The 26,338-nt window shown below is 35.5% G+C and overlaps 1 protein-coding gene across 12 annotated transcripts in view; it reads right to left on the reverse strand.

The window, feature by feature from the left end:
• Positions 1–26,338, reverse strand: part of MYCBP2 (MYC binding protein 2) — a 258,986-nt gene that overhangs the window by 230,156 nt on the left and 2,492 nt on the right. For all 12 annotated transcript variants that reach the window (XM_038569798.1, XM_038569796.1, XM_038569801.1 and 9 more), the window contains exon 2: positions 43–118. In XM_038569798.1, the coding sequence (XP_038425726.1) occupies positions 43–118 (76 nt within the window). The remainder of the gene's footprint in view (positions 1–42; positions 119–26,338) is intronic.

The raw sequence follows: 26,338 nt of genomic DNA on the forward strand, positions 1-26,338 counted from the left end.
ATGAAAAAGTTCTTACTCCCTATAAATTGTCAGCAGTTTTACCTTGCTTCTTGTCTTCACTTTTGACTTGCTCTTCTGTTTTCTTTTCAACTTCTTTTTATTTAAAATTTTCTTATTCCTAAAAGTGGAAAAAAAATTATGAAAGTTCATTATTAGGATATATAAAGCTATGAAAAATACATACTTCCAAAGCAGACATCTGAATATTTCTCCTACAAACTTTCTTTCTCTGAAATCATATACTCTAGATGTACATATAAGATACTAACACACAATGAAGCTACTGAGATAGTAACAATACTGGAAAGCTAAGAAATATACATTAAATGATTTTAAAAATTGAATTTTGCAAATATTTTTATAAAATTAAAAAATGCAAAATGGCACTAAATAAAGTTTTTAAAATTTTTATTCAACAATGGGGATGCTAATAAATATCAAGTACATCCCCTTCCCAGAAAAATCGACTCTTTGTAGTAGTGAGGGCTATAGTGTAAAAAGGGACAGGACGCAATTTTTACTGAATTACTATAGAAAAAACCCAAACTCCGGCAGCCCTGGTGGCCCAGCAGTTTAGCGCCACCTTCAGCCCAGGTTGTGATCTTGGAGACCCAGGATCGAATCCCGCATCCGGCTCTCTGCACGGAGCCTGCTTCTCCCTCTGCCTCTCTCTCCCTCTCTCTCTGTCATGAATAAATAAATAAAATCTTTAAAAAAAAAAGAAAGAAAGAAAGAAAGAAAGAAAGAAAGAAAGAAAGAAAGAAAGAAAGAAAGAAAGAAAGAAAGAAAGAAAGAGAAAAGAAAAAACCCAAACTCATACTCTTCATATCCTCAGCCAGTTTTTCATGACCTCACAGGCCTAAAACCAAATTTTTCTTTAAACAGAAGGAAGCCCTTAAATGACTTTGAGAAAGAGAGGGAAAAAAATGTGGCAAAGAGTAAGAATTATAGTGAAGAAACAAGAGTTGAGGAAAACAATGTATTTTGTTTTATTTTATTTTATCTTTTTTTCTCTCTCCAATGTTGAGGTACACACTGTTAGGTACTAAAAAAGACAAGATGAAAAAGACAGTTCTTGTCCTCAAGGAGTTCAAAGACCAATGAAAAACACAGTTTAATGATCTAGCAAGAGGATGCTACTCAGGAGAAGGAGGAAGCAGAGAGTGGGGGAGGGGGAGAAAAGAAAAGAGGAAGAGAAGGAAGGGAAGGAACAGACTCTACATGCTAAAGGTCAAGTCCTTAATACGTGGTAACCAATTTAGTGGAAGTTGTGACCAAAACAAAAGTTGTATGCCTAGGCCACCTGGAGGTAGAGATGTCATTCACAAAATTGGGGAAGTCATGGGGAAGAATTAGTTTCTAAAAGGAAAAAACGGATTCTATTTTATTTTCAAATTTTGGGCTCTATCTTACAACCCTGAGATACTGACCTGAGCCGAAATCAAGAGTTGCTTAACTGGGGCAGTCCGGGTGGCTCAGCGGTTTAGCACTGCCTTCAGCCCAGGGTGTGATCCTGGAGACCCTGGATCGAGTCCCAGGTCTGGCTCCCTGCATGGAGCCTACTTCTCCCTCTGCCTGTGTGTCTGCCTCTCTCTCTCTCTCTCTCTCTCTCTCTCTCTCTCTCTCTCCCTGTGTCTTTCATGAATAAATAAAATCTTAAAAAAAAAAAAAGAGTTGCTTAACTGACCCACTCAGTTTCAATTTTAAAGATGTCTGAGTTCAAGATACTAAAATGTCAGCAAAATAGGCATAAACAAGCATGTGAAAACTTATCTTTGACAGTTCCTTCAGCTTTACTCCCTAAACCAAAATAATCACAAAATCTTGTCAATTATGTCCTGTAAATAGTTCTTGAATCTAAGTTACCACCACCTCTTGCCTGGTCTATTCCAAGTTTTTTTTTTTTTTTTTTTTTTTTTTTTTTAGATTATCTTTATTTATTTTATCACAGAGACACACAGAGAGAGGCAGAGACATGGGCAGAGGGATTGTGGGACCCAATCCCAGGATCCAGGGATCACAACCTGAGCCAAAGGCAGATGTTCAAAAGGCCACTGAGTGACCCAGGTACCCCTATTATAAAAGCTTTTTAACTCATTTCTGCACATCCACATTTGCCCCACTTCAAACTACTCTTCATACCCAAGTCAACCTTTAAAAACACAAATCTGAGGGGCACCAGGGTGGCTCAGTTGGTTGAACATCTGACTCTTAATTTTGGCTCAGGTCATGATCTTGCAGTTGTGACATACAGCCCCATTTCGGGCTATGTGCTAAGCCTTGGGTCTATTTAGGATTCCCTCTCCCTCACCCTCTGCTCCTCCCCCAGCTCACAGGCGCTTATTTGCACATGCACAACCCTGCCTTCTCTAATAAATAAATAAAATCTTAAAAAAAAATAGAAACACAAATCTGAGTAGGTAATTACCCCACCTAAAACCCTACTATTATCTCCTCAATTCTCTTGGAAGAGTCCAAAAACATTGGCATGGCTTAAAAGATCTACCAAGATTTGACCTCTGCCAGCTTTCCTGCCTCTTTTTGCATCACCCTCCAACTTGTTCATCATATTCCAGTCATCAAGACATCCTTCCAGTTGTGTGAATATGCTAAATTACTTATGGGCTTTCACAAACGTCCTCCCTCTTCCTGGTATTCCTTCCCACATCTTCTGCTAACCACCATTCATCTGTGAGGTCCCAATACAAGTGTCACTTTCTCAGTAATGTCCCCAGACAGGGTTAGTTTCCTTAACACACACCCTCATGTCATTTTACACTTGTGTTTCATTGTGTTGTCTACAACTGTAATTTTGTATGGGGTTATGTGTTTAATGCACTACTCCTTCACCAGGTTGTAAGTGCCAAGAGTACAGAGGCCATGTGCTTCTTGTGCAGTGCTGTAGCCTCTTTGTATAATACCTGGAACAAAGTACTCAATATTATTTTGAGAGAAAGAAAAAGTAGGAGGAAGGAGACAGGAAAGAGAGAAAAGAAGTTCAGAGCTTCAGCTATAAGCACTACTCAGACTAAAATACACAGAGGATCAAGGATAGAGTCATAGATACATTAATACATTTAAAGGATATGTAAGCCATTTAGGAAGTATCCATGAAATTATTTTATGCAGATTTTGGTGCAAAGGAAGTAACAGAAAACCATGTACAGGTTCATTCAAAGACAGAAAACCATGTCAAGGTTCATTCAAAACTGATCTTCAGAGAAACAGACTATATAAACCAAATAAAATGACTTTTCTGAATCTAGTTATCAAAGACTAAAATTTTCACAAATATACACCAATACTTGTGTTTCTTTTGTTTAACGAACATCTTTAAAGTTCAAACAGCTTTAATATATATTAAAAGTATAAAGTATATTACAAACTACTTCAGAACACTAAAGTTTGAATTCCCGGAGATTTCCCGGAAAAGTATGCTATAAAAGTAAAGAGAAAGACTGATGAATAGTAGTATCATGTGCTACACATGAACAGATAAACCTGCTTAGACAATCTGTTCAACTATAAGCATTGTGAGGGCATGAAGAATTAATTCTATTTCAACTCTGTACTTTCAACACCTGCATCAGTGCCTGACATATTATGGATGTTCAAGAATTATCACATGAACAAAAAGTTAATGAAAAGTAGTATCTCTCGTTATGGTTTAGAAAAACAACTTCTCTTTTATTATACTAAATGAAATCAGTTAGCCCCTTCTATGCAATTTAGAAAAATGTCAAGGTTCATTCAAAACCGATCTTCAGAGAAACAGACTATATAAACCAAATAAAATGACTTTTCTGAATCTAGTTATCAAAGACTAAAATTTTCACAAATATACACCAATAATTGTGTTTCTTTTGTTTAACGAACATCTTTAAAGTTCAAACAGCTTTAATATATATTCCTAAAATACTTCTTCCTATGCATTTAATTAGTTTTGCATTTAATTAATTACAATTTTAATGAACCTAAAACCACCAATTCCTGAATATAAAGTTAAAGAATCAGCTTTTCCAAATCCCCACAAATTGATTTTACTGTGTTTTTGTTAATTTGACTTGTTTTATCAGAAGTAAATAGTTGTCAAAAAGAACCAGGAATAAAAGTTAAATGAAGAAAATCTATAGTCAACATTAGAAAATAAAAATGCTATGTGTTAGTAAGCTAGCATCCCATTATATGTTATGACTAAAGGAAAAGCTTAGTTGAAAACTAAGTTTAAATAAACTTTTCATGGTATCTGAGGATGGACAGATAAAAGAAAACTCTAGAAATTAGTCTTATACATTAACAATTCACCTTGGAATCTATGATGATTTAAGACTTTAAATCCTAAATCAAATAGGAACTTAATGAAGAATATATGGAAGATTCTGTAGCATTTTTAGTCATTTCACAAAAAGAACCTCATACCTGTGAGAGTTGAAAGAATTATGGGTGCTAATAAAAGGCAAAGGCTATTAACATTCTTTAAATATTTATTTTAAAAATATTTACTTTAAAAATTCCAAAGAAGAAATCTTAATAGCTTGTTGTTTAAGGAAAACCAATTTTTTCTGCAATATAAGAACAAATGATTTTTGCAAGTTGTTCCATGATACAGATCATTAGTTTCTCTATCAGCTTATTGCTGAGTCTATTTTCTAAAAAACAAAAATTAGTCACAATAATTCAATTTAAAAAAACCTCTCACTCTGAATCAGTTTCTTCTTCATTTGTAAAATAATAAGATAAATGAGATTATTTCTGAGATTCCTTTTAACTCTAAAATACTCGAGTTTTAATAAGCCCAAATTCAAAGAACTTCAGGATTAAGATTTCAATATTTTAATTTCCCTTAGTAATGAGAAATGAACAATTCCTGAGTCTATGGTCTAAGACAGGAATAGGCAAATGTTTTTCTGTAAAGAGGTAGACTGTAAATACTTTTCACTTTGTAGGCTATAGGATCTGTTGCTACTACTCAACCATTATGGTATGAGAACAGACACAGACAACATGTAAACAAACAAGTGTGGTTATATTACAAACTACTTCAGAACACTAAAGTTTGAATTTTATATAATTTTTATGTACCACAAAACTTTAAAAAAAAACTTTAAAAATGTCAAAACCATTCTTAGCTCACAGTGCCAAATAAAACAGTCACTGGGCCAATTTGATCTGTGTGCCATAGTTTGTTGACCTCTGGTCTAGAGTGTACTTTGATAAACAGGCTCATATTAGAAAAAAAAAAACATAACTATTGGAGGCAACACAGATAAAAACTGTTCAAGATACCACTATGCTTATACAAATAAGCATTTTAAAACTGTCTTTTCTTTTTGCAAAGATAAACTCCTGACTTCTACTTCCCTAAAATAAGGTACTAGAAAGAAGCAAGCCACCGCTCTTCCTTCAAAAATGCCACTAGCATAAGAATGCTGTGGATGTAATTAAGAACCAAATAAACTAAAACTCCAGAGACAAAAGAGCACTTTCCCAGTGAACTCAAACTATTAGCATTTTCTTCCATGGGACATTTGCAAAGTGAGGTCAAATTGAGTTTAGTTTAAGCAGAGGGACTCTACTAAAGAAAACCAAAAACTAGTGGTGCTTTAGCTGGAATGAAACTGGAAATCCAGAAAAGCCAGTTTTCTCAATAATACGAGGCTTAGTTATGGGATGCAGGAGAATAGAGAGGCTGGACCAACAGGACCTTCAATTTCCCAGTCTCTCGAAGTCTAGAAGACAGAATCCCAGTAAAGGGAAGAGTCTACTTAGTCCATGATTGGATAGATATTCTCAACACCACAACCTACTTGTCTAACACAGCCAAGAGCAAAACTCTGAAAGAAAATAACTTTTAGAGTTAACTAACAAAAAATTGTGTTTTTTACACACAATACTAGGCACATAATAAACAAATTAAGAGATAAACAAAGAAGCAAAATAATGTGACAGGTCATCAAAAGAAAACCAATCAGGCAGACTCAAGATAACTGATACTGAAGTTAGGAAGCAAGGATCTAAAACAGATGCAAAGATGGAAAAATAGGATGAGATGATGTAATTTTCAATAGAATTGATTAAAAAAAAAAGTCAAGTTGATTTTCCAAAAAATAAATATCTGAAATCAAGAACTTGTCAGATGATTTTAAGATCAGAACAGACCAGAGGAAAATGGGATTCATGGACTTACAGATAGGTCAAGGGGAAATATCCAAACTCAAACACAGAGAAAAGAACGAGATGAATAAAACAAAGAGAAAAAAAACATGTAGGACACAATCAAATGGTCTCATATTCATGTTACTGAAATCCAAGAGAGAAAAAAAAATGGAACAAAAGCAATATGTGAACAGATAATTAATGACAATTTTACAAAAGTGAGGAAAGAAATCAACTCGAGAAATTCAATTCAAGAAATTCAGGGGATTGCAAGAAAATGCAAAGAAAACCACACAGGCACACCAAATGCTAGGCACAAATTCCTGAAACAAAGGATAAAAAGAAAATCTTAAAAGCAACAAGAGAAAAAAAATGCTCTCAAAAGAATAACAGTAAGATTGATAGCTTTCATTCTCTGTGTTGAACAGTACTGGGGAAGGAGGGGTATAGCAATCTAGAAATATGTACCTACCAAAAATATCCTTTAAAAATGAACATAAAAATGTTTAGATCTACGAAAGCTAACATAATTCATTGTCAATATACCAATACTACAAGAAATACAAAAGGAAGGTCTTTCATAATTGCTATGTCAAATTTTTAAATAAAAGGACACAGACCCAAACCAGAAGAAATACATTCTGAACAGACGGGCCTTGTTAAGGCTAGAAGAATTATTAGAGATGAACTGAGCACTTCATAATGCTAATGGGTCAATTCAATAGGAAAACACATCAATCCCAAATCTGAGTGCATCTAATAATAACAGAACTTCAAAACATACAAAGCAAAATTGAGTAAAGAAAAAGGAGAAACACAAACTTACAATCAAAAGATCAGATTTTAACATACCTCTCTCTAATTGACAGAACAAGTAGAAGACAAAACATGATGGATAAGGAAAAACTTTAAAACATGATTAATCAACTTGACCTAATTGACATACCTAGAAAAAAAAATCACACCTATCAAATGCAGAAAGTACATTCTTTTCTAATGCAAATATTTACCACAATAGACAATGCTGGATCACAGACTAAGTCTCAACAAATTTCCAAAGACTGTGATTGTGATCATGAAACTAGAGACCAACAGAAAGAAAACTCAGATATTTCCAAATGTTCAGAAATCTAAAACAAAACAAAACCCAGATTTTAAATAGCCTATGAGTCAACGAGCTATAATAGAAAGTTAAAATGGAAATCAGAAAATATTTTCAATTAAATGAAAATGATACATGACATATCCAAACTTGTGAAATGCAGCTGAAGTAATGCTTAGGGAAAATGTATAGCTTTTTGCATGGATATAAATGCATATAATGAAACAAATTCTGAAAGTCTATGATCTAGACATTCAACTTTAGAAGCTAGAGAAACAACAGCAAGAATGTAAAAAGAGGGAAACAAAAGTAAGAACATATATCAATAAAATACATAGATATCAAATAAACATATCAAATAAAATAGCAGACATTCAATAGAGAAAATCAAGGAAGCAAAACTGGTTCCCAGAGAAGATTAATGAAGAAAGATTGCTCCAGCAAGACTGGTCGGGGGAAAAAATAAAACCACAACTATCCATATGAGAAATAAGAAAGGGGACATCAGGGACACCTGGGTGGCTCAGTGGCTGAGTGCCTGTCTTTGGCCAAGGGCGGGATCCTGGAGTCCCAGGATGGAGTCCCGCATGGGCTCTCTGCATGGAGCCTACTTCTCTCTCTGCCTCTCTCTGTGTGTCTCTCATGAATAAATAAATAAAATATTTTTAAAAAGGAGGACATCATTATAGACACTGCCCATAAATTTCACAATTTACGAGGGCAAACTCTATTGAAAAATGTAACTTCTCAATATAAAACAAGGAAAAAATACAAGTCTGAATAGACTTATATCTGTTAAAGTGAATCCCTAGCCAAAACCTTCCCACAAAGAAAACTGTAGATTCAGTAGCTGCACCAGAAAATTCCTTCAAATACTTAATTCACTGGCACACTATTTCAAACAATTTCAATTTCTATGAATATAAAAGGAAGATACTTTTCCCAATTTATTTTGAGACTAGTATAATTCTGATACCAAAATCTGAAGAGTATTTCAAAATAAGAAAATTTCAAGCAAATATCTCCCATGAACAAAGAAGCAAAAACACTACCAAAGCCAAAAAGTGGAAACAACCCAAATGTTTCTCAATTGACAAGTGGATAAACAAATGTGGCACATCCACACAACAGGATGTTATTCAGCCATAAAAAAAAGAATGGAGTAGACACATGCTACCTTATGGATGAACCTTGAGAGTAGTATGCTAAGTGAGAGAAACAAAGGCCACCAACAGTCACAAATTATATTATTCCATTTATATTAAATGTCTAGATTAGACAAATCCATTGAAACAGGAAGCTGATTAGCAGTTGCTAGGGGCTGATGGAAAAGAGAAGAGGAGTGACTGCCAATGGGTATGGGATTTCTTTTGTGGGTGAAGAAAAATGTTCTGGTGCACAACTTTGTTAGTATACTAAAACCAATGATTTGTGTACTTTTACATAGTGTGTTTCATGATATATGAATTATATCTCAATTAAAAATTGAGAGAAAAAAAGCCACTAATCTAAACATAATTTGAGTGCTCAGCAACTTATAAAAAAGATAAATTGTAAAATTAATCAATGTAATTCAAGAGGATAAAAAAATAAGGAAAAAATACAAACATTTCAATAGAAAAAAGAGAAAGTATTTCATAGAACTTAACAATTACTTGTGTTGAAATGCCTCAGTAAGGCAGGAAAAAAATAATCTGGTAATTACTTTATCTGGAAGTCAATAAATTAAACAACAATAAAGATCATAATAGCTAAAAAGAAAACCGTAAAGCATTTTTACTGTAGATAACCTGTGTTTATAGAAAGTACAAAGTAATCCACAAAAATGTAAGTGAATTATCCAGCTTACTGGATACAACACCAATTTTTTAAAAATCAACTAATTTATAAAACACTATATGCAAACTGAAGTTTTTCTATATAAGCCAGACTTATTTCTCCTGTGTAATTAATGTAATGATACTCTCATCATTGTATTCAGCATCACTGAATAAATTAGGGAGGAACAGTAGTCTGATTACTAAGTAGAAAACTTTTATTTACTTTCCTAGGCTGATAATTAGTAACAAGAAAAGATTTCAGCATTTCAAACTGATCTAGGAGAGAGATGCAAACAGATTTCCTAAATACAGCTTCAATCTTTCCTATATATAGCTTCAATCTCTTGATCTATTTAGAAGTCTTCATATGGGGGTGGGGATGGGCGATAAGAACTATAAATAAAACCACCTTGGCAGTGGGCAGAGCAGCATAACAAAAAGACAGAGTAGAGAGTGAGGAGATGAGTCTCTGAAAAATTAGGACTTTAAACCATGCCTCATTCAGATTTATACTGCAGATACACATAGCCTAAGTGGATAAGAAAGACTCAAGCCATGAAGCAACCATAAAACTTTCTAAGGACAATTTATTCACCCCAGGCCTTAGAGAGCTACCATAAGGGTTTGACAGCAGTCAAATAAGCAGGCCCACAAAGATAGAAAGGTACCTTGAGGACTAGCCAAAATAGACAACAGAAAAACATCAAAACAGAGTGCAGGTGTAATTTTCAGACACAACTATGCTTACCAAATTCAAAGAAACAAAAGACTAGCTTTAAAATATCTGGAGTGTATGGGGAATATAGCATATATGAAAGAGAATCAAATCAAACTTCTATGAAAGTGAAAAATATAATAACTGAAATTAAAGACTCACTAGATTGGTTTGCTGCATATCAGACACAGGTGAATACAGAATTTGAAGAGACTGGAAAAAAGTATCTAGAATTCAGCACAGAAAGATAAAAAGGCTGGAAATATGTCCCTGAGACCTCTAGTTCTGACACCTCCTCCAACTTCCATCATCCCAAAAGAGACAGCCATTACTCCATCCAACTATACTTCTCACACACTGGACCCCATCTTATTCACCATCCTCAGGATTTTACTCAACCAGTTACATCCTCTCTTTGTTCACTCTTTAATCTCTTTTATCTAGGATTTCTAACCCCAGAAGTCTACTGGCCTCCTCCAAATGAAGAAAAAATAATAGTTAAATAGTTCTCTATTTCTCTTCATCACTAAATTTCTTAGGGAAAAACTGTCTTGAACTTTTTCAATCCCTTACTATCAAACTCCTACTAGTATATGAGACAATACCACAAACTTCCTTGTTGCCTACTGAATTCCCTAGCTTCAGACTTTATCTTTCATATTCTTCCATGTATGAGTATTGTCCGTCTACTTCTTTAAAAACCTTCCCCTACCACTTGGCTTCAACCCTTATTTTAGTGCTCCTTCTACCTTTTATGATGATTCTTTCTCACTCTTCTTTAATAGGTCCTTTTTCTGTCCTTTAAATGTTTAGTATATATATTACTTCTCATGAGAGTTTTCTGTTCATATACTATATTTCTACATTCATATTTTACAAACTTTGCCTTTAATAATCCATAACAACCCTAACAATAATTACTGAGAGTTCATCAACATCATTGGAATGCTGGTCTAGAGCCAGCTATGTTCTCTGACAATAAAGGTACATCTACCATAAAAATTGACAATCTTTCTAGCTACTTCAAATTCCTACCCCAAACTGTTTAGTTTAGATTAGATCATCTAACCCACTTCTTTGCTGCTTAAATGGGGACTCCATTAGGAAGCTACTCCTTTTACTTTCCTTCTACACAACACAGAAATGTTCTCTACAGGCCATTACTCCATAAATTATCTCCATTCTCTCTTTTTTGTTCATTATTCCTCACTTCTCTCCCTCAGTCTACCAGGTTAAGAGTACAGAATTTAGAGACAAATGACCTAGGTTCAAATGTAGGCTGTGTCATTTTTTTAGCTGTGATCTGTGAAAGCTACTTAACCTTCTCTTACTCAGTTGTCTCATTTGTAAAACAGGGTGAAAATAGTACCTTTCCCATTGTATTATAAAGCACTTTGAGTTATGCTTGGTATTTAATAAGTACTAAACAAATTTTATTATCATCATGCTAAAGTGTCTACCTTGGTTTGAGTTTCCCCAGAAGCAGACTTGATTCAAAGAATTATGTAAAAGTAGCTGTTTTGAGAGGGGAGTCAGGAAAAACACTGGTGAGGGGATCAAAAGTAAGACAGGGAAGGGAAGGCAGTCAGTAAGGAATGCATTAGTCAGTTATCCTGATGGGCAACTAGAGCATGATTCTACTGGAAAACTCTGATGAATGATGCAGAACGTGGCTCAGTTACCCCAACTGAAGGATGAGAAAAATGAGGTATTTATCCACCAATACCTCATCCATCATCACCAATTGAAAACCTTTCTAAAGGCATTAACTCTGGCATTTCTGGCATGCCCTGCCCATAAGCCAAGAACGTCTCTATGGCCAGTAAGAAAGCTCTCAGGTAGAAAGTCACAAGCATAAGTAGAGAGTATGGAGATAAATGCCAAAGTATAGATATGGCTTAGGACACGAATAACATCTACTACAGCATCTATTATCCAAAAGATAATTCTTTGTCTCCTTCCTCAAGCTATAATCTTCCTTCTTCCCCTTTAAACACTGATTTTTTTCTTTAAAGATTTATTTATTTGAGAGAGCGCACAAGCCGGGGGGGGGGGGGGGACGGGGGGGCAGAAGGAGAGGGAGAAGCATATTCCCTCCTAAGCAGAAGTCCAAAGTGGGGCTTGATCCCAGCAACCTAAGATCATAACCTGAGCCAAAGGCAGACACTTGACTAAGCCACTCAGGTACCCCTAAACATTGATTTCTAAATATTCTTCTTTCTTCATTTCAATTTACTTTCCCACTGAAATGTGATTTCACCTTGCCTTCTGGAAAAACGGGATGGAGGTGAGTGGGTGTTAGGTCATTATGATCTCTTAATGCAAGCTTGAAGATGAGGTCTTCAGACTTCTATTTAGCTAACCTCCAGGAAAAGAGGCAGTGCGTAAGTAATGCTATGGTCACATGGAGCCTTTGAATATACTGAACATAATGTATTTGAGATAGGATTGATAGAGTTTGATAAAGACTTTTCAAATTACAGGTCTAGAGATCAAGGGAAAGGTTTTAACTATAATCCACACACTAGGAAGTAAAAAACAATTAGGTAATAACTGAAATTACAGGACTGACTGAAATAACCAAGAAGGAAAATTTATAGAGAAGGGTACCATTCTCAAGAATGGACTCTTGAGGGCAGCCCCGGTGGCGCAGCGGTTTAGCGCCGCCTGCGGCCAGGGCGTGATCCTGGAGACCCTGGATCGAGTCCCACGTAGGGCTCCCTGCATGGAGCCTGCTTCTCCCTCTGCCTGTGTCTCTGCCTCTCTCTCTCTGTCTCTATGAATAAATAAATAAAATCTTAAAAAAAAAAAAAAAAAAGAATGGACTCTTGAGAAACTAGCTCCTCCTCACTTACCATATAGAAATAAGGCATTGTTATTTCTATACTTGAAATCTACTTACCTGTTCTATCATTCTTTCTTCATCTTTCTAACACCAAAACATTCTCTAATCCACTGTTTCATCTATTCCCACTGCCTTTTTTCAGGATTTATTACCATCCATCAGAACTACAATTGTTTTTTTAAAGGTAGTCTTGCTTTGGGGTTCTGTACCTTTCATTCTCCATAATGCTACCAGAGATATTTTTATAAATTCAAAGCTTAACACTACCACTACTGTTCTCAAATAAAGCAAGATTTGAACATAATAACCTGGTCCTAACATATGTGTCTAGTCTCTTCTATGCCCTTATTCTCATTCACTTAGTTCCCTCCACTTTAGTTACTGCGAATATTTCCATTTTGCACTTGGTTGTTTTTTATCCCTGAATTTATAATGAAGCTCTAGCAATTTTAACAGTCTCCCTCGGGAATTACGGTCTGCAGTTCAAATTTAGTCTGACACCTATCTTTGTAAATACAGTTATACTGGAACACAGCCATGCTCATCTGCTTACATATTTACTGCCCATGGCTGCTTTCAAACTGTAACAAGAGTTGAACAGTTGCAATAGAGACTGTACTATCCCAAAGCCTAAATACTGTAGGGTATTTGACCCTATACAGAATTAAGTTTGCTGACCCTTCACCCATGAGACAGCTTCAAGCAATCTCATACATGTATAGCAGTATTATTCCCAGAAGGAAATTAGACTGAATTTGAAATAATATGAGGAAATAAAGGCCAAAATGTGCCAAATTAAACAAAAATTATCACATAGATCTCGGAAATTCAACGAATACCAAGCACAAGCTAAACAAAGACACACAAAAACTTTAGGTACAGCATAGTCAGATTATAAAAATCAAAGGTAAAAAAGAAAAATCTTTTTTTTTTTTTTTAAAAGAAAAATCTTAAGAGCAGTCAGAGAAAGAATTCTGATTCTAATATGGTGACATAAACCAAAATACAGCTGATCTTTCCCAATGTTTACAACTAAGAACTGTGGACAAAATACAAGAAGAAAAAAAGAAAAGAAAGAAAAAATTACTTGAGGACTCTGAAAAGCAAACAAAAGCATATTGTAGAGTAGAGTTAAACTTGGAAAAGTGACCCACAGGAAAGTGAGCTTTCCAGTTCAATTATTTTTTCCTCTCTCTAACAGCTTTGCCCAAAAGCCAGGAAACAATCACTGCATACAAAGCAACAACCCAGAAGTTAAACCTCCAAGGAAACCTTATCTTTCTGGCCAGTGGAATTGAGGAAAGGGGCTTCTGAGTGCTAGAGAATGTGAAGTAAATCCTGAAAAGGAGAAAGACGAAGAGAAATGGATTCCCTAATTCTGTCTACAAACCCACACTTGAAAATGGATCATTAAAATGTATCAAATTTGGGGCTCCTGGGTGGCTCAGTTAAGTTTCTGCCTTGGGCTCAGGTCATGATCCTGAGATCTGGAATGGATCTCTGGATCTGGCTCCCTGCTCAGTGGGGAGTCTGCTTCTCCTTCTCCCTCCATCTCTGCTTGACGCTCCCCTTGCTTGTGCGTGCTCTCTAATAAATAAAATATTTTTTTAAAGATTTTATTTATTTATTCATGAGACAGAGAGAGAGAAGCAGAGACATAGGCAGAAGAGAAGCAGGCTCCTCGGAAGGAGCTGAATGCGGGACTCGATCCCATGACAGTGATCACACCCTGAGCCGAAGGCAGATGCTTAACCACTGAGCCACCCAGGCATTCCATAAATAATTTTTTTTTTTTTAAAAAGTATCAAATCTGAAGAACCAAGAGAAAAAAACCTTGTCAAAAGGAAAAATTAACAGAGACCTGTGGGACAAACTTAAATGTTTTACTATAATTGCCACTGGAACTTGAAAGGAAGAAAGAAATTAGCGCAGAATATTTTAAGAAACGATGGCATCACAAATTTAGTGAAAGACAAATTTACAGATTCAAGAAGCTGGGTATTCCTCAACGAGGTTAAGCTCAAAGAAAATAATGACTAGACACATCAAATCAAGATTCTGAAAACCAAAACTGAAACCCAAAAAAATTCTTGAAAGCAGAGAAACATTACATACTACAAAGAGGGGAGTAAGATTCAAAATTACCAACTTCCTAATCAGAAATCATAATAGTGAAAAGGCAGTGGAACAACATCATTAAAATATTGAAAGAAAGCAAGGCCTACTCAGAATTTGACATCCACCTAAAATATCCTTTAGCAATGAAAGCAAAATGAAGACATCCTCATATGAAAAAAAAACAAAGACAAGTTTACCCCAGCAGAGACTGCTGTACAAGAAATGCTAAAGTAAGTACTGAAAGGAAATGTGGCATCTTTAGGAATAAAGGAAGAATAGAAATAATATATACACAGAGAAACACAAAATACCATTTTTTTTCCTTTCAGTTCTTTAAAATATCATCCCTACTAACAGCAAAAATTATAATATTGTATGTTAAGGTTTTCAAAGCATGCAGCCATAAACATATATAACTATAACATAAGGAGGGCGGGTAATGAAATAAAGGGGGAAAAAGGATCTGTATGGTTGCAAGGTTTCTCTATTTTAAGTCAAGCAGTATAACAGTAACTCTAAGTAGGTTGTGAAAGGTTAAGTATGTATATTGCAATCCCTAGGGCATTAAAATATAAAAAAATATTAAATATAAAAAACTTAATATATTTTATATTAATATAAAATATATTAAAATATATATAAATATATAAATATATATTTAAGATATTAAATGTAGGCCAAATATAAAATATTTGGCTTTAAATATAAAGCCAAAAGGCCAATAGCTATATTAAAACAGGATACTAAAGAATAATCTAAAAGAAACCAGAAAAAAGGAAGAGAGGAACAAAAAACAAAGAAGAAAACATAGACAATATAATGATGGATATAAAACCAACCATATCAATAATTATGTTAAATGCTAATAATCTAAACTCTCCAAGTAACAGGCAAAGATTGACAAAGCAGATAAAAACAAACAAACAAACAAACAAGCAAAACCCTACACATGCTGCCCAAGGGAGAGAAACTTTAAATATAAAAATACAGAAAATTACAAAAGTAAATGGATGGGAAAAATCTTACCATCCAAACAGTAAGCACAAAAAGGCTGAAGAGGCCATTTTAATATCAGATAAAATAAGCACAAGACAAAGAATGTTACTATGGATAAGGAGAGATGTGTCATAATGAAATAAAAGAGTAATTTATCAAGAAGTTCTAATGATTATATATGTATATGTACCAAATAGTAGAGCTCTAAAGTATACGAAGCAAAAACTGAGAATATTAAAAGGACAAATCCAAATCCAAGTTAGAGTAGGATATTTTCAATACCAGTCTCTCAATAACTGATAGAATTAGACAAAAATGAGTACCAAAAAGATCCAAATAACACCATCAACCAACTTGAACCGACATAGAAGCCTACATGCAAAAGTGGCAGAACACACATCCTTTTCAAGTATACATGGTACAATCATCAAGGTCATATCCTGGGAAATAAAGCTTATCTCAATAAATTTTAAAAGACTGAAATCAAACAAAAGTATGCAATAAAATGTAATAATAATAATACATATTAAGAAAATACCAAATATCTGAAGGTTAAGTAAAATAATTCTAAATAATGTATGGATCAAAGACAAAATTACAAAAAAATTAGGAAATATTTTAAACTAAATGACAAGGACTATTCAGAATATCAAAACAGTTGTATACAACTAAATCAGTGCTTACATGAAAAATTAGTTTTAAATACTTCTGCTAGAAGTCTAAAATCAATGACCTAAGATTCCATCTTAAGAAACTAGAAGAGCAAATTCAAAGTAGAAGTTATACTGATGACGGAAAAAAAATCAGTAAGGGAGAAAATAGATCATTAATAGAGAAAATTAACAAAGCCAAGTTATTACTTTGAACTCATAAACAAAATTGACAAACTCCTGTTTAAAGAGAGAGGAGATTACTCCCTCTCTGATTAAAGACAGAGAAAACTCCAACATGAGGAATGAAAAGAATTACCACCACAGATTCCAGACATTAAAGAATAAAAGAATGCTGAGTAACTTTCTGCCAAAATGTTCAACAATTTAGATGAAATGGATAAACTTCTCCAAAAGTTGACATGAGAAATAAAAAAAATCTGATAATCTGATAATCCCTATATGTATTAAAGAAACGAAATTTGTCGGGGATCCCTGGGTAAATTTAGCGCCTGGCTTCGGCCCAGGGCATGATCCTGGAGTTCCGGGATCAAGTCCCACGTTGGGCTCCCTGCATGGAGCCTGCTTCTCCCTCTGCCTGTGTCTCTGCCTCTCTCTTCCTCACTCTGTGTATCTCATGAATAAATAAATAAAATCTTAAAAAAAAAAAAAAAGAAACTAAATTTGTCAAAAGCATTACCAAAAGATAATTCCAGGATCAGATGGTGTCCCTGATGAATTCTATCAAATATTTAAGAAGAAATGAAACCAATTTCATGGAAACTTTTTAAAAATACAGAAAAAAGATTATTGTCCAAATAATTTTATGAGATCAGAACACATGTAATACTAAAACCTGACAAATACATTAACAAATATCCTTCATATATGTACATCCAAAAATTCTTAACAAAATATTAGAAAATCAAATTCAATAATATATTACATATGAAGTTTCATTCCAGGAATGCAAGGTTGACTTAACCTTCAAAAATTAATTTAATTTTTCCTTTTTTCTTAATATATGATCATTTCGAAAAATGCAGAAAAGATCTCTGCCAAAATTCAATGCACACTAATGATAAACATTATCAGCAATGTAGGAATATTAAAAACTTCAAATTGGAAAGTCAATCAAAAGACCCACAACTAATATCATAATATTGAAAGACTAAAGACTGATTTGTAATGGTTTCCTCCTCAGATTAAGGAACTAGGAAAGAGGGATCCCTGGGTGGCGCAGCGGTTTGGCGCCTGCCTTTGGCCCAGGGCGCGATCCTGGAGACCCGGGATCGAATCCCACGTCGGGCTCCCGGTGCATGGAGCCTGCTTCTCCCTCTGCCTGTGTCTCTGCGCCTCTCTCTCTCTCTCTGTGACTATCATAAATAAATAAAAATTTTAAAAAAAAATTTTAAAAAAAAATAAAAAAAAAAGGAACTAGGAAAGATGCAACTTTCATCAATTCAGTATTGTTATGGAAGTTTTGCCACAGGAATAAAAGCTGGGGGCGCAAAACAGGGAAGGGGTACTTCTGATTTCTGAAAATCAGAAAGAATAATGATTCCCAGAGAATCTACAAAATGACTATTAAAATTAATCCATGGCATTCACTACAGTCCATCTATTACACTACTAGGATTCACTTGCTTCATATACATTCTGGAAAATCTCCTCCAGAATTCTGGTAGGTCCTTGTTTCTCCTACCAAAAAGTAGAACAAACTACAACCCCCACCACCGGTTTCAGATGGTTTCAAGTCCAAAACTTGGTTATAACCTGTTGTCTGCTAGTTATTCTAGATTCCCTTCATCTCTGACTTAGCATTTCTGCTGGTCCAGGTAGCAGATCTTGTGAGGTAATCAGGTCTTCTTGTGCCCATTTAACATCACAACTGGAAAGGAAGTACCAAGAGATACCTGGTAGAGTATGTGTGTGCCAAACCCCCATGCTTCCTCATGTAACAACAGCCCTATCTCCTCCTAATCATCTGGTATGTTAGCCCTGTCAAAATGGTGACTCCTCTCCCTGGAAAAGGAGTGTCAGGTCCCAGAGGTAGCTGTGCCCTAAAGTTTAACAGGACTCCATAGTGTCTTCTGTTGGAAATGTTTCTCTTCTGAAAACCAGGATCTTTTAATCTCCAGTGCTTATCTACAGAGGTGAGAAGTATAAATTTGCCAGTGGTGCTAAGTGGAACCAGCCCTATTTCCATATATCCTTCCTACTGGGAACCCTGGAGGACAGAACCTCATCCTTTCAGGGTATAATGTCCAAACTGCAGGGAATCATCCTTAGTTGTGCCATCAAAAGACTGTTTTGCTGCTCTGTCAGGTCAGAAACTTCTGTGCAATGTAGTGCATGATGTGACAAATGGATCCCATGAGTCCTCCTTTGCTAAAAAAGGGAGCCCGTACTCTGAAACAATGTTATGCGGGACTGTATACTGATAGATCAAAAGCTCTGTAAGCCCTCAAATAGTGGCAATGGTTGAGACTCTGCAAACTGTAAACAAACTCATACTTAAAAATCTGTGTCAAATCCCATCAAAATGAATCATGGTCCCTGTGAAAAATGATTAGTCTCCCTACTTAGACAAGACATTCAGCAATTCAGTTGCTAGATAAGTACTGGTAAGTAGAAGTCTGTTATTGGGTCCTTGCATAGCTATCACCAGTAATTTTTCCATAATGCTTGTAAGCCAAAAGAAATACCTAACAGTAGCGTTTACTAACTATTTAGATCTAAATAATTAATAAGAATTCTGTCCTGACAACTCAATCATTTGAAAAAATGTGTCGGGCTGCCCAGGTGGCTCAGCAGTTTAGCGCCGCCTACAGCCCAGGGCGTGATCCTGGAGTCCTGGGATTGAGTCCCACGTCGGGCTCTCTGCATGGAGCCTGCTTCTCCCTCTGCCTGTGTCTCTGCCTCTCTCTCTCTCTCTCTCTCTCTCTCTGTCTCTTGTGAATAAATACATAAAATCTTTAAAAAAAAAGAAAAATAATGTGTAAATTGAAAAATATTTATGACCATAATTGCTTAATAATTGGACATGTACAATGCTAGACAGTGCACAACTTCTCAATATTGGAATCAGAGTGAACATGTCAACCTCCCTTCTCATTTCACAGTAATTTCTGTGAGTGCTTTATTTATATCACAGTAACTACCAAAAATTCAACCTCAAAAAGATATGACATCATCAAAAGGAATGTTAGCATGATCTAATATCAAAACTGCCTCTAGCTAGTTGTTTGTGACAGATGCTGAAGTGTTTCCTTTGAAATTCTCAAATATCCCATCATATTTCTCTGTGTCTGCTGCGGTGTTTCAGGGTATCTCAGGGCACACTTTGGGATTCAGCACATGTGTGGGTGAACCCATGCACACGCACTCCCATTCTTCCCTTAGGGGGCCTAGCACCTCCCAGTAGGTTTTGTTGTGACCTAACTCTAGTTATTGGTTTGATAATAGTCAGTAGGGGAGAGAAGAGATGGGGTAGTAAGGGCAGCATAGTCTTCATGCATCTACCCTCTAACTAGGATAAAAAGGCCACTCTTGTAGACCCAAAGAGCTTGGGGAATTTGGGGTTTCAAGATTTTCAAGTGTATCAACTCAGATGTCCCATTCAAAGAGCTGGAGTCTCATTCATTTCATTTCTAACCAAAGCAGACTGGCATAGAAGACTTGCTGAGAATTCAACCCACCTTGGAGTTCAGTTACTCTTAAAATTAAGTCTTGTGCCTAATCCGTGGCTTCTTCTTTCTTCCTACTGCAGATGAGTTTCTTTACAAAATGTTGAAGAAATCACCTAGCTTTCTCATTTTGCCCCCAATTACTTTCAGCCTTTGTCTTTTTCCAGTCTATCAACATCACTCAACCGCAAGCATCTGATTACACTAGTCTTATAAGTAATAACTTCCCTGAACCTCTCACAAGCTTAAAATATTTGTACCCATCAGTGTATTCCCTTCTATAGGAATTTAATTCCAATTCACCACTACTGAAAGTTTTAACAAATGCACAGCCACAGTGTATGCCAGGGTTATTAGTATCATGACTCCATCTACAAGTCAAAGTGGGGTTTTCACTGTGCCAGCCAGCCAGCAGATAATCCAGCTCCAAAATCCCATTTTAAAGTCTACTTCCTCAGGACCACTCCTGGCACCACAACCGTTTTAGGTAAGGCTCCCCAGGAAATTGACTCTGAAATGGAGATCTGCACACAGAAGTTTATCTGTGTAAACCCTGAACCAACAACTATGGGAAATGAAGGAAGTTAAGACGGAAGAGAGGAATGAGCTGAACTGTAATGGGAGTCACGGGAAGGACTCAGTCAATCCCATGTGGAGCTCTGGTGTTAAGAGTGTAACTTGTTCAAGGTTGTCCTGCACTAGGGTAAAAGGGCCAGACATATGTATTCCTAAAGAGAATAGGCATTGAATGTAGGTGGACTCTGAAGAAGAGGCATGACTTTGAGGGAAGCAGTCCTGGTGGCCTAGGGAATGCCTGGAAAGGGACTTAGCTGCAATCAGTTTTAGCTGCCAGTATTCCCAAAAGCTAGGGGAAGTTGTACCTAAACAGAGGGATCTGGGTAGTGAACCAAGCACCCATGACACCAATACTGGAGTATCACACTAATTTGGTTAATGAGGAGAGAGAATTAAGCATTTACCCTGCCTTCCTAGGAGGATCACAGTTCATCACCAGTTGATGAGAGAAAACTCCTCTTTGCAGAAGAGCACCAGCTAATAAATACAGAAAAAATAACAGAATTATAAAAATCATCATTTTGAAACCCTTAATGAAATAACTGATTCAGACAAGGATTATAAAAGGATTGATATCATTAGGTGAAAGATATTCACAGCATACCAAAGTTATGACCCATAATTACCTGCTTATTGCACATAAAAAAGGAAACATTTACAGGAGAGATCTAGTGGGTACCATCCTACCCAAGTAATTAGACTGAGCATTATTAAACAGTGACACAACCTGAAAACATCTGGATGGGATGCAGTATTTAGCACTATATACAAAATATTCTTGCTTAAAACTGTTTAACCCAAACCTAACGAAGCTTTAAATCCTCTCATTTATAGGAAATACAGGGATAGAAGACTTGAAGACTAACAGTATCTGGGGTCCTGCCCTCAAAGAACTAGATTTATAAGACATTCTACAAAAGGTAAAATATTAATGACAAAAAAACTGATCTATGGTGGTCAGGGGCTAGGGGCAGGAGGGAATTAGCTATAAAAACTTTTATGGGGGATGGACATGTTCTATACTTGACTGTGGTGATGGTTCTAAGACCCTTCAAATGAACATTTTAAAAGGGTGAATTTTATTGTATGTAAATTAAACCTTGAAAAACCTGACTCACCTCCAAAAAAAACCTTAATTTTTAAAAATTTCTTAAGAAGAGTATTCTGACTATTCTGTTGAATTTTAAAATAAATATCTTAAAAATACAGAAGTATTTTTATATTAATATTTTCATTTTTAAGCCTAAACACAAGATTTTCTCTTATCTTGAGCTAGGACTAATTTATTTCATTTCTACCTACCAATATAACAATAAAGTAGTTTTTGCCTTAAAATGTGTTTATATAGGATTCCATAGATAGAAGAGCTATATGAAGCAAATTATTACCTAATCACAAATATAGATATATAAATTCTAATTCAATCCCACATCACTTACTAAAATACTCCTACAATGTCTCTTTATAGCTCAAAACCATCAATGTCTACTGAATAAAATCTAATTTTTACCTTAGTGTTCAAGCTACCTTACCCTCTCTAAAGCCTCCCTTTCCAGAATGAACTCCCACTACTCTCCCTCATAACACCTACAAGATCCCTCTAACAGAATTCTTACCATTACCTGCACACAAACTGTGCTTTCTTGCCTTTTACTCATGCTTTCATGCCAACCCAGAATACCAATTCCTTTAACACTTTTCTAAGTACTTGCCTTGTATTTTTCACCATTACCCAAACAATAAACTCAAATATAGAAACTATGTTTTATAAATCTTTATAGGGCCAACGGTTAGCACCAAGGAATAATCCCTGAACCTTTGTTGGATTAACTGACTACTTAACCTCTTAAAACCAAAATCCCATGCATCTGAGATAAAGCAGCTGAAGTAACTAAGTGGGTTTAGCTTAGAGAAGAAAAGCAACTCCCCATTTTAACCATAATCTCCTCTATTGCTTCCATTTTGCTCTTCTACCACTTCAACCCACAGCCCCTGAGTCCTCTTTATCTCCCAGTCTATCAGTTCCCTCCTTGGCATCACTTTCCTTTTTACCAAATGATCAATGTCATCAAAAACTTTCACTTTCTTTTTTTTCTTTTGCCTCCGATCACACTTTAACCTTGAAATAACTCAACCAACAGTTTTTCTCATTTTTTTGTTGAGTAGAAAAACTTAAAATATTATGCTGACTGAAATTTTATATATATAATTTTAATAGTAATAGCAGCAGCAGCTGACATTTAGTACTTACCCTGCATAGGCAACAATGTCCTTTTAATAACCCTATAAGGTTACAGGTAAAGAAACAGACAAAGAAATGCTAATTAATTTGCCCAACTTAGATAGAGAAAGGTAGAACTGGGATTTGAACTCAGGAGGTCTGCTTCTAAGGCAGATTTAGCCATTGTGCTATATAGTTCTTCTCAAATGCGATGCTATTTTGCCATTCTCACTTAGACTTGATCACACATTCCTTTACTAATTTCCAATCCTCCCTCTTTCCCCAAGTTAATGTCCTAATTTTGACTGGTTCATTCATTCAAAAATATACTTAGTGAGTCGATGAATAAATGAAATCATTATTTTCACATTCATTACAATCACTGAAACCAAAAATAAGAGTAAGACATGATCTTTGCCTCTTCTTTAATTCCTCAAACTCCATCTGCCCCTTCACTCTCAAAAGAAATCAATAATATTTAATAGCACTTAATGTGCCAAACACTTTACATATATGGATTCATTTAATCTACAAAGCAGTTCTCATTATCATTATCCCCAGTCTATGTATAAGCAAAATAAACAAATGGGACTACATCAAAATAAAAAGCTTCTGGACAGCAAAGGAAACTATCAATAAAATGAAAAGGCAAACTACAAAATGTGAGAAAATATTTGCAAACCACCTATCTGATAAGAGGTTAATATTCATAATATATAAGGAACTCATACAACAGCAGAAACAAATGATAATAATCATTCAGTTTATTAATTGAATTGTCCGTTTTTAACGGACAGAGGACCTGAAAAGACATTTTTCCAAAGACACACACAGATGGCCAACAGGCACATGAAAAGATATTCATTATCACTAATCATTAGGGAAATATGAATCAAAACCACAATGAGATGATTACCTCACAACTATTAAAATGGCTATAATCAAAAAGATAAAAAATAATAAGTATTGGCAAAGATGTAGAGAAAAGGGAACCCTATGCACTGTTGATAGAAATGTAATTTGGTACAGCCATTATGGAAAACTGTATGGAGGTTCCTCAAAAATTAAAAAATAGAGCTATCATACGATCCAGCAATTCTTCAGGGTATTTATCCAAAGGAAATGAAAACACTAACCCAAAAACTGTACTCCATGTTTGTTGCAGCATTATTCACAATAGCCAAGACATGGAAGTAAACTAAGTGTCCATCAATGGATGAATGATAAAGGAAATGTGGTACATATGTACATATATATATATATATATATATACACACACACACACACACATATACATACAAACATACACATGCCACATACACACACACATCCCACACACACAGTAGAATATTATTCAGCCATAAAAAAGGAAATCTTGCCATTTACAACACTGTAAATGAATCTTGAGGGCATTACCCTCAGTAAGATAAGTCATACAAAAACAAATACCATACCATTTGGCGCCTGCCTTCGGCTCAGGGCATGATCCTGGAGATTTGGGATCAAGTCCCATATCGGGCTCCCTGCATGGAGCCTGCTTCTCCCTCTGCCTGTGTCTCTGCCTCTCTCTCTCTCTCTGTGTCTCTCAGAATAAATAAATAAAATCTTTTTAAAAAAATGTACAGCACGGTGACTATCATTTTTTTTTTAATTTTTATTTATTTATTTATTTATGATAGTCTCAGAGAGAGAGAGAGGCAGAGACACAGGCAAAGGGAGAAGCAGGCTCCATGCACCGGGAGCCCGACGTGGGATTCGATCCCGGGTCTCCAGGATCGCGCCCTGGGCCAAAGGCAGGCGCCAAACCGCTGCGCCACCCAGGGATCCCTCATTAATAATATATATCTGAAAGTTGCTGAGAGTAAATCTTGTGAGTTCTCATCACAAGAAAAGAAAAGGAACTGACAAATGTTTATGCTTATTATGGTGATCACTTCACAATATATACCAAAATGGAATTATTATGTGATACACCTAAAATTAACAATGTTATATGCCAATTATATTACAATAAAATTTTTTAAAATTTGAAACAAATATATTATATGCCCAAGGTCACACAGCTAAAAAGTGGTAGAGCCAGAATTTAAAACCAACCTAGCTTCAGAGTCCAAGCGCTTAACCACTTCACTAAAATGCTATCAAAGTCACTGACTCCGTTAGGCTTCTATCCCTCAACTACCCCACAGGACATGTAAAATATAATCCATAGTAATTAATTCATTCAACACTGACATAAATCATTTGCCTTATTTTTGTTACTTGAACACAACCTTGTTCCCATTCAGAGCCTTTATAATTTCCTAAAACACTCTTCCTCTAGATCTGCCTTATCACCATTATGATTCAGATTCAACTTAAATCTTGAGACCTGTCCTAACCACCTTAATAAAGCTCCCCACTATAAATCATCTATCACATGAAATCAATTTCTTTTATAGTTACTTATCAATACCTGAAACTACCAGTTATTTATTTGTCCCCACTAGAGTAGAAGTTCCAAGAGAGTAGAGACCTCATCTATTTTGCTCACTGGTACATCTTCAGCACATAAAACAGAGCCTGATACACAACAGATACTCGGTATTTCACAAAATGGATGCCAAAATTTGTGCTATACGTTGAGGTTACGAGAATAATAGGATTCAGTTCTTATCCTCCATAAACTCTAGTCTTTATAAATACTTAACTCCTCCCTTTCTATAATAAAGGAAAATTAGCCTTTAATTTTTTTAAACTGCTAACTTCCCCGCTTGACATCTTAAACCTGTCCCTGAGTCAGGGACTTCTTTGACCTCTCTCCATTAATTAAACCCTTGCTCACTTCTTTAATTTCTCCTCCTCCACTTACTGATAATTTCCCACCCACTCTCCCATATTTGAATATCCTTCCCTCAACTCTGCAATTCCCTGTTACCCCCAACACCTCTCAAAGACTCCTCATATCTATGACCACTTCCTTAAAAGTTATCAGTGACCTGGAAAGTGCTTTCACTTTTTTTAAGGATTTAACACTGAAGACTTTCAATCTTTCTTAAGACCAGAGGTGCCACTGTCTCACAGCTGTCTTAATTTTTTCATCTTTTCAGCTTTCTTCACTGTCTCCTTTCTCTCACATCCTTTATTTTTTTTCTCTCACATCTTTAAATTTGAAGCTCACTAGGGCTTCATACTCTGTTCTTGCTCCATTCTATGTCTCTGAAATATTTCATCTTCTAGTGTCCCTATTCAAATAATTATACCATTCATTCACAACCTAAATCCTAGTTCCACTTGCCCAGTCATATTTAACAAAAATGTGATTGAATTCTTATGCAAATCCTCAATAAAGGATTAAGCAGCTCACTTAGATAAAATAATGTGAACTAAAATAAGCAATAATGTTCTGAATAAGCACTAGAAGGCAATATTACACAACTTAAGCCTGGTTTCCATGACTACTTTTTGAAA

Source organism: Canis lupus, chromosome 22 (genome assembly GCF_011100685.1).
Source record: "Canis lupus familiaris isolate Mischka breed German Shepherd chromosome 22, alternate assembly UU_Cfam_GSD_1.0, whole genome shotgun sequence".
Taxonomy (NCBI): domain Eukaryota; kingdom Metazoa; phylum Chordata; class Mammalia; order Carnivora; family Canidae; genus Canis; species Canis lupus.